Here is a 20,096-nt window from a genome sequence, read left to right on the forward strand (position 1 = left end):
TAAACTACTCAAATATCTACTTAGCTACATCATATTCACTAACAACTGGTATCAGAGCAAGGTTTGCTCGTAGCTAAAGTATCTCAAGGAAAGGATTCCTTGAATTGAGTGGGAGTAATGGCGGAGGAAGGGAAGCTCAAGATCGAGAAGGTCAACGGCAAAAACCACCAACATTGGAAGATGCATATTGAAGGCTATCTCTACCAGAAGGACCTTTATTTGCCACTAAGAAATCTTGCAAAGAAGCCCGCAACAATGGCAGATGAAGCATGGATTGTCCTTGATCGAAAGGCATTAGGAACAATCCATCTAAGCTTGGAGTCGATGGTGGCTTTCAACGTTTTGGAGATGAAGACCACGGAGGACTTGATGAAGTCACTTGACGGCCTCTACAAGAAACCATCGGCATCCAATAAGGTATTTCTCATGAAGCGCTTGTTCAATCTAAAGATGGCAAAGAATGGTTTAGTTACAAAACATTTAAATGACTTTAGCACCAGCATAAGTCAACTTCAATAGGTGAAATTCAATTTTGATGACAAAGTACGAGCTCTCCTTATACTATTGTATACCCGATAGTTGGCACAGCCTTGTCATGGTTGTAAGTAACTCTATCTCTGGCACAAATACTCTTAAGTTTGATGATGTTGTGGGTATTCTCCTAAGTGAGGAAATGTGAAGGAGAAGCACATGTGAATCATCAAGTGTTGCACTATCAGTGGAAACAAGAGGAAGACCTAAGGAGAGGTTCAAAAACCAAAAGGGTTGTGATCGCTCAAGGCGGAGCAAGTCACGCACAAAGTCAGTTCTTGGATGTTGAAACTACAGCAAGAAGGGCCATGTCAAGAAGATTTGTTGGTCTAAGAAGAAGAAGGAGTCGGAGTCTCAAGACAATAAGCCAACATCAGAGGCCAATGTGGCAGATAAAGTAGAGCAAGATTCTGTCTTAAGCCTTGTGGCTGCTCATAATTTAAATCTTGAGCAAATGGATGTAAATATGGCATTCCCTCACGGTGACTTAGAGGAGAAAATTTACATGCTTCAACCAAAGGGATATGAAGTAAAAGGTAAGGAGAAAATGGTTTGCAGATTAAATAAGAGCTTGTACGGTTTAAAGCAAGCATCAAGACACTGGTACTTGAAGTTCAATCGATGGATGTTGGATCATGGATTTAGAAGATGCAACTCAGATCGTTGTGTTTACACAAAGAATTTGGGAGATGGAAAGTTCATTATCCTAATGTTGTATGTTGATGACATGCTGATTGAAAGTGCTAACATGTAGGACATCAAATACCTAAAAGAGGAGCTATCTCAATCTTTGTCAATGAAAGATTTAGGTGCTGCAAAGAGGATACTTGGTATGAAGATATCAAGGGATAGGACAAAGAAGACACTAAAGCTATCTCAAGAGGATTACATCAAGAAGGTACTAGAAAGGTTTGCAATCCAAGATGCAAAATCTGTTTCTACACCTTTGGCTAGTCACTTTAAACTAACCAAGGATATGTGTCCAAAGACACAAGAGGATATAGCCTATATGTCTAAAGTTTCTATATGCTGCATTGATAGGTTCTCTAATTGATGCTATGGTCTGGACAAGGCCATATATTGCACATGCACTTGGAGTTGTGAGTAGGTTCATAGATAATCCAAGTAAAGAGCATTGGCAAGCTGTGAAGTGGATACTTAGGTATCTAAAGGGGACAACCACGAATGCTTTGTATTTTGGGGGCACTGACATTTTCTTGCAAGGGTATGCTGATGCAGATATGGCAGGTAACAAAAACACTCAAAGGAGCACTACTGGCTACGTCTTCAAAATTGGAGGCACAACAGTAAGTTGGGCTTCAAAGTTGCAAAAAGTGGTCTCACTTTCTACCAGTAGAATATGTAGCAATGACAGAAGCTAGCAAAGAGATTTTGTGGCTTCACAAATTCTTGGAGGAGCTTGGATACAAGCAAGACAATTGTGTCTTGTATAGTGACAGTCAAAGCGCCATTCATCTTGCGAAGAATTCAGCCTTTCACTTAAGGAAAAATCACATTGAGGTGAGATATCACTTCATATGTACTCTTTTGGAAGAGGGACAACTAAAGCTAGGAAAGGTGTACACAAGTGAAAATCTTGCAGACATGTTTACAAAAGTAGTTAACAAGTAGAAGTTGAGATTTTGCTCATCTTCAATCAACATTCAATAATAAGAAGCCAGGATGGAAATCAGTCACAGGTTTGGTGTGGAGGTTAGTCTCCAAGTGGGAGATTGGTATCAGAGCAGTTGTTAGGAAATAGGACATAGCTAAATAGATAGTAGAGTAGCTTACTTAATGGAGAGAGACAAATTTTCATACACGAGAGATTATACAGTAGAGAGACAGAGAGCAAACATGATATACGTGGTTCAACCAATGTGGGCTACATCCACGGGAAAGTAGCCACTCCATGGCTTTAGTACTTCAAACAAGAAGTAGGTTACAAAGGGATTATACCCTTAATAGAGCTCCCACCTTGCTTCACTCTCACCACCTCACACCCACCTTGTTACATCAACTTCAGAATGCAAAATGTGTGTAGAAAAGTCCTCCTTTTATAGGCCAAAAGAGTTTCCCTCTTGTGTAGACAGGTCCAATGCGCCCATGTGTAGTCGCCCTTGAGAGGACAAGTATGTCTTGAATTCGGCCATCGGCCATCGGCCATTGACTATCGATCAACCGACCGGCCATTTTTCGACCACTTTTCGATCGCCGTTCGGTCATAATATTCCGGCAAAAAAGAAATATTTTGACGAAGCCGATTTCGTGGATAGCTTTAGGGAAGGGGGCTGCCCACAGGTAGCTCTGGGTAGGCGTGGTCAATGAGCAAGGTGCTGGGCACGATCGGTCGGCTGATGGCCAAAGAAGAGGCGGCCAATAGTAGTGGTTGATCAGAGTGCAAGGATGCAAAAGTTGTGTTCAACCAGCGTGCAGGTCCGTCCAGACCTGACGGCCTTAGTTTCCAAAACTAGTGCGACAAGTTTCGAGCCTTGACTTAGGAGGTGAACACCCTATGTTTAGGGGGCTAACCACCAAGACGACCCACCTTGCACATGGGGTGAGCATCACAAATTTAACTTTTACCCTTGGACAAGCAGGGCTTCACACTCATACACACACTTATTTTGGAAACAAGATTAAAGGCTAATAATGAAGCTCTAATCCGGAGTTTGGAGGCTCAAAATGAGGTTGGAAACACACAAATTTTGGACGCACACTTGAAGAGCAAAACCTCGATCAATTTTTTCAAATAGGGGCTCTATGAGAAGGCGTCGAGAAGCACTTTGCACACACACAAGTTGCACAAGCAAATGAAAAATACAACGAGAGTAATATTAATGCAAAATGGGCTGAAAATGGACACAAAGGATGCACACTAAGTGAAAAATTACACACACAACCAAAGCTAAATGTGGTTCCTCCTCACCTAATCACCAAAGGGTAGTGGAGCATGCTCGTGCCCAAGTGAATTATTAGACTAATGCAACTAGAGATTAGTTGAGCGATAGGCCTAGGTACAAAATTGTCATCTCTAACACCACTTGATGAGTTAGTCAATGCAGAAGTGTACTCCCTAATCACCAATGATTAGCATTAGGCTATGGAGGGTGAAGCCTTAGCTCAAGCATGGTGTTAGGGTTAGGGTTAGAGAGATGGTGCTTAGGATTGGGTTATGCCACAAGCAAGAGAAATGCTTCATTAGAAAGTAGCCTCTAATATAGGCTTGGTGCTTTACAATCATTGGCTAGAGAGGTTGCACCCTCTTGCTATTGGACCATCTCATCACTATCTCTTCCTAGGTGGCTAGAGGGCTTTCCCACAAGGGACCACAAGTTGGGCTTACCCTAACACCATCTATTCATGATGCATATATTGTGGAGCTTGTGGATCATGCATGGCACTTTGACATTGGCACAATATTGCGTTTATTATGATTTGCTCACTTTCTAGAGAATGTCCTTAACGGGAATACTGTCATGCGTGCCAACTATTATCTCTTATCCAAACAAGGACGAAGAGCCTTGTGTCTATATCTACATTTGCAAAACTTGGTCTTAAGATAACAAATATACATGTGGCGTCCACTTAGAGAAAACACTATATATCATGCATGAATGGAGAGTCATTTTTAAAACCCTATGTAGGTTTTTTAGGCGCATTAAGTTCTCCCTTATGTAAATTTTAGGTCTAATTAAAATAATTCTTCGTATAAATAAATAAAATTGATCATCTCTTTAAAAAAGATCCTACAATAGAAATAGTATATTTTCCAACTATAAGCAGATATCCAAATGGATTCACTTATGCTTTTGGGGAAATGTCATTTGTGTGAAACCATAAAGGGAAAACCCCTGTTTACATACCCTATAGCACTTTAATTCATCCCCCTATCTACAAATGCTAAAGCAATCATCTGCACCCCTTTTCTACAATGTTTCTATAGTTGGCTTGACCCCCTCCATAATATATATACAAGTTTTAAATCTCTTCCAACAATTGTAAATATTGTGATTTTATCAAAATACTTCAGATTCTCCTTTATATGTTGACACTTATTTCAAAATTTTATCAAATAAATATGCCTCCTACTTGATTGGGTCTCCACAACAATTTATGGATTCCAAAACCAAAAAAAAAAAGGGAAAATTGCAAAAATAAAGTTATAATAAATATATAAAACCACAATCTTTTTATGTCACTTGTTTTTTGCTTGCCAAAGGCCAAAGTCCATAGAGATGCCTTTCCTTTTTTTCTCGAGAAAGATACAATTTATTTATCTTTGAGTGTCCATGAGTGGGAGTGATGTGTTCTTTGAGTGGAAGTAGTGGGCTCAAGTTGTGGCAAGTATTGGTCATTGTTAAAGGGGATTCATACCAAATATTACAAGCTAATTAAATGATAATTTAAATAGTGCATTGTCACTTTAGTTGTTTGCATTGTGTTTGTTGACTACTACATGTTGCAGAATGGGTGGAAGATAGTCTTAAAAGATAGTCTTAATGCACTAGCCAAGTTCAATTGTAAGCTTGCCTCCTTGACACCTCTACCGTGCAGCCTTGGAAAGCCACCCAAGTTTGCAAGTTATACAAGAGCTGGGCAAAGGTGGCAAGGCATTATTCTCCTCTATATAGAGCACAAAACTTTCACACCAAGGGTCCCTTGCAAAACCATCAAGTTGCATGTTAACATATCATGCCCTAGCAATAGGAACAACAAGAAACATCCAAGATTTGACTTGTCTACATCCCCACGAGAAAGACTCAACTCATGGTCATGACCTCCGATGTGTAAGAAAACAAAAGTTGAGCCCTACAAAGGTGCTTGCAAACACTTAGCTTGGATGGGGGCGGACGTGCTTCAAGACTTGCATGACATACCCAGGGTCCTCCCCATCCTATCCACCTTTGAGGGTGATAAAATCTCTCTCTCTCTCTCTCTCTCTCTCTCTCTCTCTCTCTCTCTCTCTCTCTCTCTCTCTCTCTCTCTCTCTCTCTCTCTCTCTCTCCAAGCACAAGTCTTAAGGGAGGTTGGCACTGACAAGCAAGGAAACTCATCATGGGGGCTTGTGAAGCGGATGAGCAAAGTTGTGGAGGTGTATCAGTGCCAACAGAGCAACAAAATGCCCTGTAAAAGGTAGATGATTGCGACACCAAGGTTTTCATCCCCCTTCTCACCTGTTTTTAGTTACGCTTACTTGCATTTATGGATTGTTTGCAAGGGTGAAATGTGATGAGTGTGTAGATGCATATGTGCACGGTGTGGGAAAGGGAGAGAAGTAGAGCATACACGGTGTGTGGGTGGAGAATAGAGCAGGGAATCTCCATCTCCTTATTCTTTTATATATAAAGAATAAGCAGGTTAGTGAGTGAGCGGGCTATCGGACATCCGACATCTGGCTCGGGGTAAGGCACATGGCCTTTACCCCAGCAACCTCCCGTTTAAAGGCGAATGTATTGATAAGTGAGTGCTACTAGCTAGACTACTAGTATGTACAAGAAAATAGGTGAGAGACTCTCTCAACCTATGCCCACTAGCTCACTCACTTGATCTACATGCAGCCGTATTGGCTCTATGTTGGAATTAGGGTTGCAGGAAAACACACACAACTTGGAGAAGATGAAGGAAGCTCAAGGCACACAACTAAGAGTGTATTACTTAGTGTGCAATGGAAAGATAGATAGCCCTAGAGTGATGGGCGTATATACAATGCATGGGGGAAAAAAACTCCTAAAGAGGGAAAAAATGCCCCGACGGTCCTAGTGTGTTCACACACATCACTACTACATGTATATGGTAACAAATCCCCCTCGAGTGATGCGGTGAACGAGAGCTGGCACATGAGTAAAGGGAAGTGCCATGCCCTGAGGACATGATCAGTCCACAAAGGGGAGTAAGCCCAAAGCTTTGTGGAAAGCTTCAAGCTTCTCATGAGACAATGCCTTTGTGAAAAGATCTGCAAGGTTGTCCTGTATTGGCACATAAGCCAAGTTGATCTCTCCTACTGAGAGCCTCTCCCTGACATAGTGGTAATGCACCTCAATGTGCTTTGTGCGAGCATGAAAAACTGGGTTCCTCGCAACTGCCAATGCGCTCTGATTGTCAGTGTAGATAGTGTTGACAGTGTCCTGTCCAACACCCAAATTAGTCATAAGGCATCTGAGCACACTTAACAGTAGTTGTGAAGACTGCCATGTACTCGGCCTCACAACTCAAAGTGGCCACAGTAGGTTGCTTCTTGCTCAACCATGATATACATGAACTACCAAGCAGGAAACAAAAACCACTTGTGGACACTCGCGTGTCAAAACAACTAGCCCAATCTGAGTCCGAAAAAGCATGTAAGCATGGCGGCAATGATCCCCCTTGGGATAAACCAAGCCAAGATGTAAAGTGCCACTAAGGTAGCGGAAAATCCTCTTGACAGCATGCCAATGCTTAGACCCTGGGCTATGTATAAATCTGCTGACCTGTGAGACTGCAAACTGAATATCTGGCCTCGTGTTGCATACATAAATGAGGCAGGCAACAGCAGGTTGGTAAAGAGTGACATCAGTAGCATTGCCAGCATCATGTAGACTCAACTTCAACCTGTTTCCATGGGAGTGGCAATAGGTTTGCAATCCCCATGTCCAAACTTACATAGCAATGTCTCTATGTAACTTTTCTGACACAAGGCAATACCACCATCACATTGCTTAAACTGTATGCCCAAATAATAATGCAACAGTCCCAAATCTTTCATCTTGAAAGTAGCATTCAAATTAGTTTTACATTTAGCAATGTGTGCCTCATTGGGACTGATCAGCAAATCATCCACATAAAGAACAACAATGAGAAGTACATCACCCTCACGCTTGACATACAATGTGCTTTCTGTTGGACTGTTACAAAAGCCTCGTTTGACCAAATGAGTGTCAGCTTTCTCATACCAAGCACGAGGAGATTGCTTCAACCCATACAAAGCCTTCTTACATCTGCAAACTTTGTCCTCTTGTCCTTTCTTGACAAAACCGCGAGGCTGTGTTACATAAACTTCCTCAAATATGTCACCATTCAAGAAAGCAGTAAGAATGTCTGATTGATGTACATCCCAACCAAAATGAGCTGCCAATGCACATAGAAAACGCACAGTAGTCATACAACAAGTGGGAGCAAAAGTCTCTTCATAATCTATGCCTTTTTGTTGTGCATAACCCTTTGCAACAACAAGTCAAGCCTTATGGCGATTGATCTCACCATCCGGCTTGCATTTCAACTTGTAAACCCACTTCGTACCAATGGCCTTTTTGCCAGGAGGCAAATCACATAAAGTCCATGTGTCATTTTCTATAAGTGCATCATATACTGATTGCATGGCAGCCATCCAATTTTTTGAATTCTGTGCTTCATCAAAAGAGAGAGGTTTCTCAATATCATGTAAGCTAGACGCAACCAAAGCATAACAATCTGATGCATAAGATGCATGGTGAGAGCCTGAATGAGTACGACTAGACAAAGGTGCATCCAATTTACTGTCACGCAATGTACGCACCAGTCATTTTGGCATACCTCTAGCCTGTTCATTTTCAGCCCTTTCCTCATCAAGTACATCATGTTCATCTGCATCAGTAATAGGCTGTCTGTAAAATTTTCGGAAACCCCCATAGGCTATACACTTGCCTCATTGGAATTTACATTCGAACTTCCACCACTAAGAGAGGCAACAAAATGTCATAAATGTCTCGTGAGCTTACATTACACTCTCTAGTACATGACAGCAAGGGCTGAACAGAATCTTCCACAAACACTACATCCCGTGAAACCAAAATACGCTTTGTTTGCGAATGATACAACCTGTAACCTTTGCTTTCAGTACTATAACCAACAAAAATACATTTGACAGCCTTATCATCCAATTTTTTGCGCCGTGTTTGTGGCACCAAAGCATATGCCAAACAACCAAAAACACGCATGTGCTCAATAGAAGGCTTGCTATCATGCCATGCTTCACATGGAGTAATAGACTACAAAGCTTTTGTAGGACACGTGCTAAGTACATAAGTGGCACACATGATGGACTCAAGCCAAAAATAATGCGACAAAGCTTGACTTTTGACCATACATTGTGCCATTTCCATAAGTGACCTATTTTTCCTCTCAGCAACACCATTTTGCTGAGGTGTATAAGGCACTCTACATTGGTGTTTTATCCCACGACTAGACAGAAATGCATTAAATTCATGAGACATATACTCCCCCCCTCGATCGGGATGGAGGGTGCCCATAATACATTTCGATACATTTTCAGCCATAGCCAAAAATTCTTTGAAGCACATAAAAACTCCGGACTTCGCTTTAAGGGAAAATACCCATGCATGCTTGGAGTACCATCAATGAAAGTCACAAAGTACAGGTAATTGCCCAAGGACGGAGTTTGCATGGGCCCACAAACATCACCATCCACAAGCTGCAACTTGCATGTGGCCCTAATTGAACCATCCTTTGGAAACATAGAACACTGCATTTTACCCAAAATACAGCCTTCACAAACAGGTTTGATAGGTGCTTCCAGAGGCGGCAAAGAAGCAACCATATCATATTTCTACAAACGCAACAAACTAGTAAAATTCAGATACCCAAAACGTGCATGCCACAGTTTTGCATCTGAAATAGCCCTTGAATCTGCAACTGCATTTGCAAAATTTTGTCCACACTTGTCATACAAAGTGAGCTTATACAACCCGTGGCACAAAAGGCCAGATACAATAATTTCATCACCAAAACTGAGATCATGAACTGTACATCTGTCATCCACAAATTTGACTACAAGTCCAAGTCTAGTAAGTGCATAGACAGACAAAAGATTCTTCTTGATCCCAAGTACATAAAGTGCACCATCAAGTGTGAAAGAACTACCATTTGCAGCAATACGCACAATATTTCCAACTCCCTGAACCGGATAAGAGGCATTGTTGGCACAAGTGACTGAATTCCCCCATGAGGGACAAACTTGAGAGAGGTGAACAATTCACAATGTGATGTAATCTGCTTTGTAGCACCACAAAATACCACACATGTGAATCTGTAGCAACTGACATGCATGCATCATGGACAGCAGGATTGTAAGTGCACTCTACACTAAAAGCCCATTCTGCATCAACATCAGCATCACAATCTCCTTTCACAGAAGACTGAACAATGTCTGCATTTGTAGTGGAACCACCCTCTTTCTTCTTAGCCTCTTTGGCCTTCAACTTAGGACACTGCTTGATCAAGTATTCTTTTTGCCCTTATCACCAGAATTTCTAGACAAATTGATTCCAGCAGAAGCATAAGGAACAGAAGTTTTGCCACTCGCAGCAGAACCATAAGAAGTGGATGTATTGATGTTACCACTCTTTCTTTGAGAAGCAATAATAGCCTGTTCAACTGCATGCTGCCTAGTCTTGTTTTTTTTGGAAAGTGACTCTTGCAACGCAATGTGCATAATGCATCAAACTTGACAACTTCAGGATTTCCTTGGGTCATAAGTCTCCAAGTACTAGCAAAAGTCTGGTAAGAATATGGCAAGGCATCAAGAACAGTCTGCACAAGGGAACTGTTTGAGATGACTTCACCTGCAGAAATAAGTTGCTCATTGATATCCTTAACACCAGCAAGGAAAGTGTCCATATCATCTTCCTCATGCATAATCTTCGATTCCAGCTCTTTATGTAGCAAAGCAATTTTTGCCTCATTGCGGCTTGCATAAAGACCATCCATAATATCCCAAGCCTGTTTTGCAAATTTTGCTGAATAAATGTGAGGAGTAATGGTGTGCTTCACAGACAACGCAATCAATGCATGAGCCTGCGCATCCTTTACATCCCAACGAGCTTGTTCTGCCATAGGCAAAACAACTCTAACAACATCAATCCTTGCAGCAAGACCTACAACATCCTCAATATCGCCTACATCCTCAGAACCAGGACGTACGTCAATGCCCTGCACAATATTCCAGACGCACTTTGACACAAGAACATGTTGCATCATGTAAGCCCACATAGGGTAACTGTCCCCATCCAATTTGTCCTCAGCAGCAAACATCTTGAACACATCTATGTTGTTGTCAGCCATGGAAAATGCCTGCACCTGATGTGGAAACAGCCCAAAATGAGGAGAAACTGAGTGAGACCAGCACGTGCTATATAGCACAACCCGCAGTAGATTGTGTGGGAATTGTTATGCAGTATTTGGCACTGAGAGAAATTTTGCACAAAATGATGAAATTGCCTGCGCAGTCTTGGCTGTAGTGGAAACGGAGGCCGAAATGAGCCTGAATTATAAATCTGAGCAGACTACGAATGCTCGACCTGTGAACGCTTGCCAAAGCTCACAGAAATAGGAGAAAGTGATCAGGCGTGTGCTGGAGCTGCTGGCGATTAAGCCCGTGAGGACGCAACCTACTATGATACCAATTAGGGTTGCAGGAAAACACACACAGCTTGGAGAAGACGAAAGAAGCTCAAGGCACACAACTGAGAGTGTATTACTTAGTGTGCAATGGAAAGATAGATAGCCCTAGAGTGATGGGCGTATATACAATGCATGGGGAAAAAATATTCCTAAAGAGGGAAAAAATGCCCCGACGGTCCTAGTGTGTTCACACACATCACTACCACATGTATATGATAACACTCTAGTGATAGGCGAGCATGCGTATCCACCCTAGAGCCTGCATGCAAATCCCATAGACATCTCTGTATAGTCTCTGTACTCCATGAATGCGGTATGTGCGCGGAGAGAGAGAGAGAGAGAGAGAGAGAGAGAGAGAGAGAGAGAGAGAGAGAGAGAGAGAGAGAGAGAGAGAGAGAGAGAGAGAGAGAGAGAGAGAGAGAGATCACGCAAAGTGGGTGACAAAGTGGCAAGAAGCAACACTCACTCCTTATTCTTCTATGGATATAAAGAATAAGTGAGTGGGTTAGTGAGGTTAGTGGGCAGCAGACATTGGACGTCCATCCTAGGGCAAGCCACATATTGCCTTTACCCCAAGAACCTCCCACTTAAAGCAAATGTGCCGATAAGTGGGTCCTACTAGCTAAACTACTAGTACATACAAGAATATAGGTGAGACACTCTTTCAACCTATGCCCACTGTCTTGCTCACTCAATCTACACGTAGCCAGATTAGCTATCATGATAGGCGAGCATGCGTATCCACGCTAAAGCCTGTATGCAAATCCTACAGATATCTCTACATGGTCTGCATAGCTCCATAATGCATCATGCTAGTGATGGCCGGCTTTCAAAAGCCTTGGCCGCAGGAACAAACCCCAAGAGGGGAGCATAAAAATAAAATTAAAAAAAAATTCTCCTGTTGTTGTAGGCCGCCGCCACCACCCTCCCTCCTTGTCTCAACGCCCACAGACGGGGCCACCATTCTCTCTCTCTCTCCTCGATTATCGAAAGAGGACAAGCTCTCTCTCTCTCTTTCTCTCTCTCTCTCTCTCTCTCTCTCTCTCTCTCTCTCTCTCTCTCTCTCTCTCTCTCTTTTATGTCAAAAATCCACGCCATCTCTCTCTCTCTCTCTCTCTCTCTCTCTCTCTCTCTCTCTCAACCATTATGCATGGCGATAATATCTCTCTCTCTCTCTTAGCACACACACACACACCACACTCCCTCTCCCACTCTCAGCTCCCTCTCTCTCTCTCTCTCTTAGCACACACACACACCACACTCCCTCTCCCACTCTCAGCTCTCTCTCTCTCTCTCTCTCTCTCTCTCTCTCTCTCTCTCTCTTACACACACACACACACCCTCACACCTCTCTCTCCATCTTGCTCTCTCTCTCTCTCTCTCTCTCTCTCTCTCTCTCTCTCTCTCTCTCTCTCTCTCTCTCTCTCTCTCTCTCTCTCTCTCTCTCCCTGTAAAATTTAGCCCACTCTCTCTTTCTAAACACACACACACACACACACTCACGAGCACGTACATATACACACACATACATACGCACACACAAGAAGGAAAACCAAAGAAGCTCGACATCAACGCCCAAAGCAATGAAGAAGAACGATCAAAATCATGCGATGACGACACAGATCAAGAAATGACACCGAAGGCATGCCCCGACCAGCCTCGAAAGTGACAAATGCGCTACACCGATGCACTAGTGAATGCCTACGATTCACCGACAATTCATCCACGACGCACTTCTCCGGTAACCAACCCGTAGGACAATCTATATTCCTTTTTCCAGCCAAGCTTTGTAAAAAAACAAACATTAGTATATTGCCACCTCTCTCTAGGTGATGGTCACAAAGGCCCACCTGGGAGATAACATTTTAAAATTCTCCTGAAACAAAGCAGGATTCAACCATTTGGGGCCCGGCTCCTTGCTTTGTCTCTCCTGATTAGGGCCTAAGCCTAATCATATTATCGTAACTAAGCAATCCTGCACCTATAAAAGAGCACTGAGAGGTCCTTATCGGGGGGAGTCAGGACTTGAGAGGGAAGCCATGCACACACACTGACTCCAAGGGTCGCTACGCACAGGAGTGGGATCTCCGTACATGTGAATCTTCCCTAGAGAACGCACTATAGGCTCTCTCTCTCTCTCTATCTCTCTCTATCTGTGTGTGTGTGTGTGTGTGTGTGTATCTCTGTCTATCACCACGATCTCCACCTCACCAAAACAAAGGTTTCTATAAATACCACCTTGCATCAAGTTTCTCACATCCCGATGGGTTTTCATCATCTATGTGTTAGACCAGCGGGTAGACAGACATGCGAATAACCTCCCAACCATCCTATATATAGGCCCCTGGCCCTCTTCCATATATAGACCCCTTTACTGCATGTGTGTCTGGCACATTGCCCGGGCCGTGCCCGTCTAGTCCTACCCTTGGCATGACATTACCCCCCCTTGGAGAAGCGTTTTCGTCCTCGAAAACACAAGTGGTGGTATCTTCATAAGAACGCTAATGTTTTCCACCGTGGCATCCCTCATGGATCCAACGGTTCGTTGAATCGGAACCCGGTTCCTTGGGAGGTTCAATGAAATCAAGAGTAACATCTTGATTTTCTACATTGTTGTCCCTATGCAACCGTCTTGGTTAACCGACTCATAATCAAAAGAGCGTGAAGGCTCCATTTAGAACTCTCACTTGAGAATGCTAAACGAGTTATCACAACTAAGAGGTGTTTAACTGCATACCCAGGTTTCAGACTTTCTGAAGGTACTGGAATGTGCAATATAACCTCGGCTCATCTTTCCATGAAAGTACTATGCTGACATATTCATCAGCAGCAACCAAGTCTTTGACTTGTGGTGGTTTCTTGCCAATAGTCAACCTCATCCAAACTGATGATTAAGGTTGCTAACTTGAGAATAACAGGCAGAGACTAGAACCAGCCGTAACATGCCTTTCATCATATGAAGAAAACTCCAAACGAGAAAGGTAACCGATCTAGTTGTTTCACTTCTTGCTAACGTATGCACTTAGCAAATCCTTTAGCGTGCTTTACTAACGTATGCACTTTGCATATCCTTTAGTACCAAATAGAATGCTTGTAAGCTGCCCATCCTACACGGGATGAATAGCAACAGTAAGAGTGAGATGATTTCCCCCAACCACTTACAGACAGTCGCCCACGACTGACGACAAACTATGACTCAATCATTGAGTATCCAGCCATATACTCGAGATGGAATGGAGACAACCAACTAGGTTGAAGGCAGATTGGAGTTTCACGCAGCCAATCATGAACACCCATACTCAGCCATCACCTTGTATGGCAGGGTGTAAACTCATACTAAATCTGCAGGAGAGATTGCACTGGCAGTGCAAAAAATTGCAGAAACAATAATGTCCATGAATTTGCATGCCGCTCCGAATAAATTTGTGGTAAACACTAGGGCCCATAACACCTAGTGTGCATGCATTTAACACAAACATATCCGAACCGCAATTCCATGACGAGACTTTCCACGATACGTACGTGAAAGTTTTGCAACAAATTTGGACCATAATAGAATGTGACAACCCGATCACACCTAGGTACCAACCATGAGACATTCTCATGTACATAGCATACTGAGCTATATGTAGAAACGACCCCCCGTTAAGGTGGTTTCACAACACTTGGAATCGTAACAAGTTTGTACTTAGTACCCGACAATTTTTGGCCACTGAAATTGCTCCTGATACTGTGTGCGTAAAATGGTCGAACCTATGGATGCGACCAGCACCTAGGGACTTCGTCGCGACACATTGGTAAAATTTGGCGCCAGTGTCAGTCCAAGAGACTCATATTCTCCACATGTGGAATATGTCTCAAACAAGGATATTAAGAAAAGCGACATCCATCAAGTACGAGCTGGTACTTGTGTGTGGAGGTAACTGCAAACACTCCGCGACAAGAGTGAGAGAGACCCTCATTAACATGCTCCACACTGGCTAAACTGAACTCCTTGAGTTCCTAGACCATGTTGTATCCCATGTGACAACATGTGCCAAATCGAACCCTACAACGCTACAGTCCAAAATACTCTGTTCCAACATGCCCTTGGCATGGCTTTGAAACATTCAAGCGTATTTATACGACTTTCACTGGAAACCGTGGGTGTTGCTTGTGCAATCCAACCCCTTTGGTTAACATCTACATAGTCAAACCCTTGGTAAGACCCTCTGTAGAAACTACTCAACTAGCAGGCAACGGTAATCGACATAGTTAACCGTGTACATAATGATTGGAGTCAACGCGAAAAGTTGAATTCGTCCGCTATCGTGTGGTAGATTGCGGAATTCTTTCCTTGAAACTGGGAGAGATCAAACTGTGATCCTCAATGCCTATGGGGTGATTGAGCAGTCACCCTCTAGGTCATGCCCCAAACAATACGTCCATAGACACTCCGTAGTGCTATAGAGCGGGCTGGAAATCCACACAAGTGAATTGCCTAGCTCTAGTGGACAGCAATGCTGTCTCAACTGATTGCTGCATCTATACTGCCTTGTAAAGATCAGCTGTTGTGAGTTGAAGATGTATCAAAAACTCAACTTGAGTGTTGCACTAAAAACATGTAGTGCAAAAATGACACCCTAAACATCCGTAATGACAAGACTCTTGCTTGTGCATTAACGTCGATGTATACTTCCCTGGGTAGATCTGTTCGATCTGGAAAACAATCACCCAAAGAATGCCAATAATTGGGTCTTACCCTTGGCCTGACAATGGCTCTTAGCCTGTGTGGCTCATAGCCCTTATGCAAATTAGTTGAGAGTTAGAGCACCTTGGCTAAGGCTCCATTGAACCGTTGAAGACTAATATGAGTAACATCTTAGCCACGTGCTAGCTGATAGGTAGAGTATCTTGGCTCAGGCTGCACGTATCAAAAGCTTCTTAGAAGATTTTCATTTTTCCCTTAAAGAGAAAGAGAGAGAAGAATAGCATGCTGGGCTGAGGAACTTTCCTTAAGTTTTTAGAGTGTGTGCCCAAACTATGTGCTCTTACGCATCTTATGTCTAACTTGCAGCTTATCATATAAGCATTCCACAGGTTGTCGGTATGACTGTCTCATCAAGAGAGATAACAGGAAAACACAAAACTCACTCCGACCCACCTACCTTGTAGGGGTCGTGATTGTATGAGTACAACATAGCTTTGGCACTTTGCCTGGAAAATAAGTGCTAGATTGAGGTTCCTTTTAGTATTGTTGGGTGGTAATAGCAACCAACCATCAGGTTCAACAATCCATCACTTAGTCTGTACTTGACAGAGTTGCGAGTGTGATAACGGAAGCGTAATCTATGAAGTGGTGGATTCCATGCCACTTGCTTAGCATGCCTTGCATGAAAAAGCGTAAGCCCTTGGCTAATATGACGGCCTCAAGTGTGAGAGCAGAAACCAAAAGTGCCTTGCACAATCTGCATTGGTAGTGGTACATCATAATGGGATATCACCACACCTAAAATGGGAGCAAACTTCTGGTCATACCAGTTCCCCAAACTTGTGTGCCAACGCCCGTGATTCAAGGTCAATGGGCAGTAATGCGGCACAAGGGAGAAGTCTTGCTTCGAGTAAAATTGCCAAAGCACTTTGCTTTGCACAATGATAGTAATTGCCAAGGAAAGTGTAAACATGGAAAAAACAAGAAAAACTTAAACTTGGCGAACCTGGTTGTTGCTGTAACCAGCTGTCCCGAGATTTTGTAGGAGAAAAATTGCTCACAGATGGCTCATAGCCATATGTGGTTGTCGGATAGATGGCTCATAGCCATATCTGATGTCTCATAGATGGTTGATAGCCGTCTTTGCTGTGCGAGTGGGAGTTTTCGTGTACACAACTACGTCTTCTTATGGCAGATACATCAGTCGTGTACGGAATGAAATATCCTGCAGACAGTTTGCTATATCCTTCCCAAGTTGTATGCTCATAGCATATGCCAAACATGGGGAGTGTCAATGCAAGAAGCCTGATGGGAAGCCTTGCTTCATAGAAATATGTTTGTGCTGACAGTCAACGAATGTGGCTGCAGATATCATAACAAAAAGAATCGACTTTGTCGAGCAATTTCAAGTGAAATTAACCAGTATTGTGCACAAGCATCCTCTGTCAGTTTGTAGAAACAGTGACAAGGAGTCAACCATGGCGAGCAACTTGCTGCCCACTACAAATCTAGTAATAGGCCATGCCTATCTCCTTGAGATACTGAAAAATTGGTCCTTGGCCGTGCCTTTGAAGCAAAATGTAACCTATGACGATCGTGCTCTATCAAGGTACTCAGGAGAAGCCATGCTTCATATAACTATGTTTGTCCTCATTGCCAACAAATGCTATCAGCGACGACAGATGTCATAGCAAAGAGAGTCGACCTTGTCGATCATGCACAAACAATTGACCGTGTCGAATTGTAATGTAATGGAAAAATAGTAGAACCCGTGCAAATTATGCAGCTCGTACCTGCTTGGCTCTATGAACGATAGCCGTGATCATCCATGCTAGTGCATACTAGAGTTATCAAACACATGCTCCATACTACTCTACTTCTTGCTGCCAAGGGCCTTGCCCAATGCGCAACCAATTTGGAATCTTGTGAGAACTTCCATAGCGTTGCCGTAGAATCATTCAAGCCTTGCTTGATAAATTCTACCTATCTCTTGGGCGGCAACCATTGCACCAGTTGGAATTCACAAAACCAAACAAAGCGCAGATGATTGTAAAGAATGCAAAAAGTAATGCCGAAACATAAACAAAAATACCTGGAGCGTTAGCAGATGCACCTTGAAGCCTCGCCAAGATGCCAACCCACGACCTTGTCGTGCATGGTGTTGGATCTCTCCCGTGGGATCCATAAATTCTCGAGTCTGGTGTCCAAATCTGTACCAGACTTGGTACTGCTTGAATTTGGGAGTCGTCCGGATTCCTTTCAAAAACAATCGGCGTCCGCCGCTAGTGATGCCTTGCATGTGATTTCCAATCCATATCGAAGTTAGAAACCTTGCATCATGGCAAACTAAACGCGTTGCTTGCCGAGCACTGCTCTTCATGCATGCCTTGGACTCCGCTTTCAATCCCGACATGAAGAGGTTTTTAGAGGTAGCTTGTAAATTTTCTGCACATGAGCTATGTAGAAAATTCATAGCGAGCTTCTCCTTTTGCTGAGATCGTACCTTGAATCGGAGGTCCCTCCGGAGCCATGGCCAAGATAGCTTTGGACTATCCAGCTCATTTGTATGCAGTCCGCCTGTAGGATCATCCGCTTGTGTGGGGAGGGTGCCCAAGTTGGGGCGCCCATTGGTAAGTAAAGGAAAAAAAAAAGAACAAAAAAAAAACTCCTGCTGCAGCAATGGCGGAAACCGCAGGGCTGTCACCGAACGGCATTCGCGCTGCTCCAACCACGTCCTTACAGGGCTCCGTGCTGTGACGAACCTTGTTTATCCTGTCGGGGTGCACCCTTTTGGTGCCAGGCCCGCCCGAAATGGCACAAGTCCATCTTCCTCTCCCCTTCCCGCAAGCGGCCCTTCCTGTGAGCTTCCACGAAGGTCTTGCTCGGTTCTGCAGGGGCCGTTTCCTGCGGCCGGAAGAGACAAAGAGACCGAGAGCGCTTGAAGAACTTGCAACCCTGACCCTACCTTGCCATGCAAGGCCATGCAACCACGTCCCCTCCATAGCTCGTGAGAGAGAGAAATATTCCGGGAGAGAGGGAGAGAGAGAGAGAGTACATGCCTCGAAAAGAAAACCATGCCTTCTTCCCCCCATGGCTCCACCCTCCTTCCTCCTCTCCGCCTTGCTCTGATACCAATGTTAGACCAGCGGGTAGACAAACATGCGAATAACCTCCCAACCATCCTATATATAGGCCCCTGGCCCTCTTCCATATATAGACCCCTGTACTGCATGTGTGTCTGGCACATTGCCCGGGCCGTGCTCGTCTAGTCCTACCCTTGGCATGACATTATGTGTGTCTGGCACATTGCCCGGGCCGTGCCCGTCTAGTCCTACCCTTGGCATGACACTATGTCTCTCTCTCTCTCTCTCTCTCTCTCTCTCTCTCTCTCTCTCTCTCTCTTTTTGTGTGGTGTACTGTGATTAATGTTATTTGCATCGCTATTGTCTGTGTCCTAGCCGCTCAAAGCTAGGTGGTGCCCCCTATTCACTCCCCGTGACGAGTTCGGCGTGCACTGTCCAAGCGTAAAGGCCGTTGGGGTCCGTTTTGCGCTTGCACTTGTAATTTGGTGCCCCCATGGAGGAGGGCTTCTCAGAAACCTTCCGTTTAAAACACCAAAGACGATGCACGTCTTCGACCATGGACGAGTGGCTGCTGGAATTCTCCAATTGGAGAACGGAGGAGGAAGAAATTGAAGAAGCACTAACAGCCTTCATCGAAGTGCCGCCGCCGGAATACACCGTCATCAACATCCAGAAAGTAAGTTCTCCATCTCGTAGCTCTCATTCTAATCGTAAATCAAGAGCCACCAGAGGGAGGGCAACAGGCTGCTCTCATTGCTGTTACCCACCGCACTCTGTCAATGAGTGCCATCAACGGAAGTAAAGGAGAAGCAGAAATCCTTTACATCGACATCCACCGCAAAGAAATCATCCATATTAAGGAAGGAAAGAGGTTAGTGAAGCCTCTCTTCCCCAAGGAGTTCGAAAATAAAAGTGTAGCCTTTGCTCCTAAGTGGCCCAAAGGGGCTGCTCGTGCCAAAGGAAAAGGAGGGCTAGGCCAATCCTAAACCACATGACCTCCAAGGAAGGAGAAACACCTGGCCACGCGAGTGCTTTGAGTTCGGAAAGCAGAATCGTGCCTAGGCTGCCAAAAAAAAGGTCATCCGAAGCAAAGCGGCGGAAGATCGCCTATCAATTCATGGCGCGCATGCGAGTGCTACTAGTTCACTTCGACAACCCCGAAGCGGAGGTGATAAGGAGGTTCCCATGCCCTAGAGAGGAGTGGTTTGGCTACTGTCCTCGTTGTTTTAGAGGGCCTTCCTCCTCTCCCCGTACAACTCATCCTGAAGAAGTGGTCTACCACGGGTGAAACCCAGTGGGCTGGAGATGAGCTACAGTTAAATGGTGTGGAATTTATGCAACGAGCCGATTAAGGT

The 20,096-nt window shown here is 44.0% G+C and overlaps 1 protein-coding gene across 1 annotated transcript; it reads right to left on the bottom strand.

The window, feature by feature from the left end:
* Nucleotides 1-17,436: 17,436 nt before the first annotated feature.
* LOC147427765 (uncharacterized) lies at nt 17,437-18,660 on the bottom strand. The gene is made up of 3 exons (XM_086496770.1): nt 18,421-18,660; nt 17,751-18,377; nt 17,437-17,499 (listed from the first exon to the last, which is right to left on the bottom strand). The coding sequence occupies exons 1-3, from the start codon at nt 18,658-18,660 to the stop codon at nt 17,437-17,439; spliced, it is 930 nt and encodes a 309-aa protein (XP_086352896.1).
* Between the last annotated feature and the right edge of the window lie 1,436 nt (nt 18,661-20,096).

This window comes from Adiantum capillus-veneris, chromosome 23, assembly GCF_014529385.1.
Source record: "Adiantum capillus-veneris isolate H3 chromosome 23, ASM1452938v2, whole genome shotgun sequence".
Lineage (NCBI taxonomy): Eukaryota > Viridiplantae > Streptophyta > Polypodiopsida > Polypodiales > Pteridaceae > Adiantum > Adiantum capillus-veneris.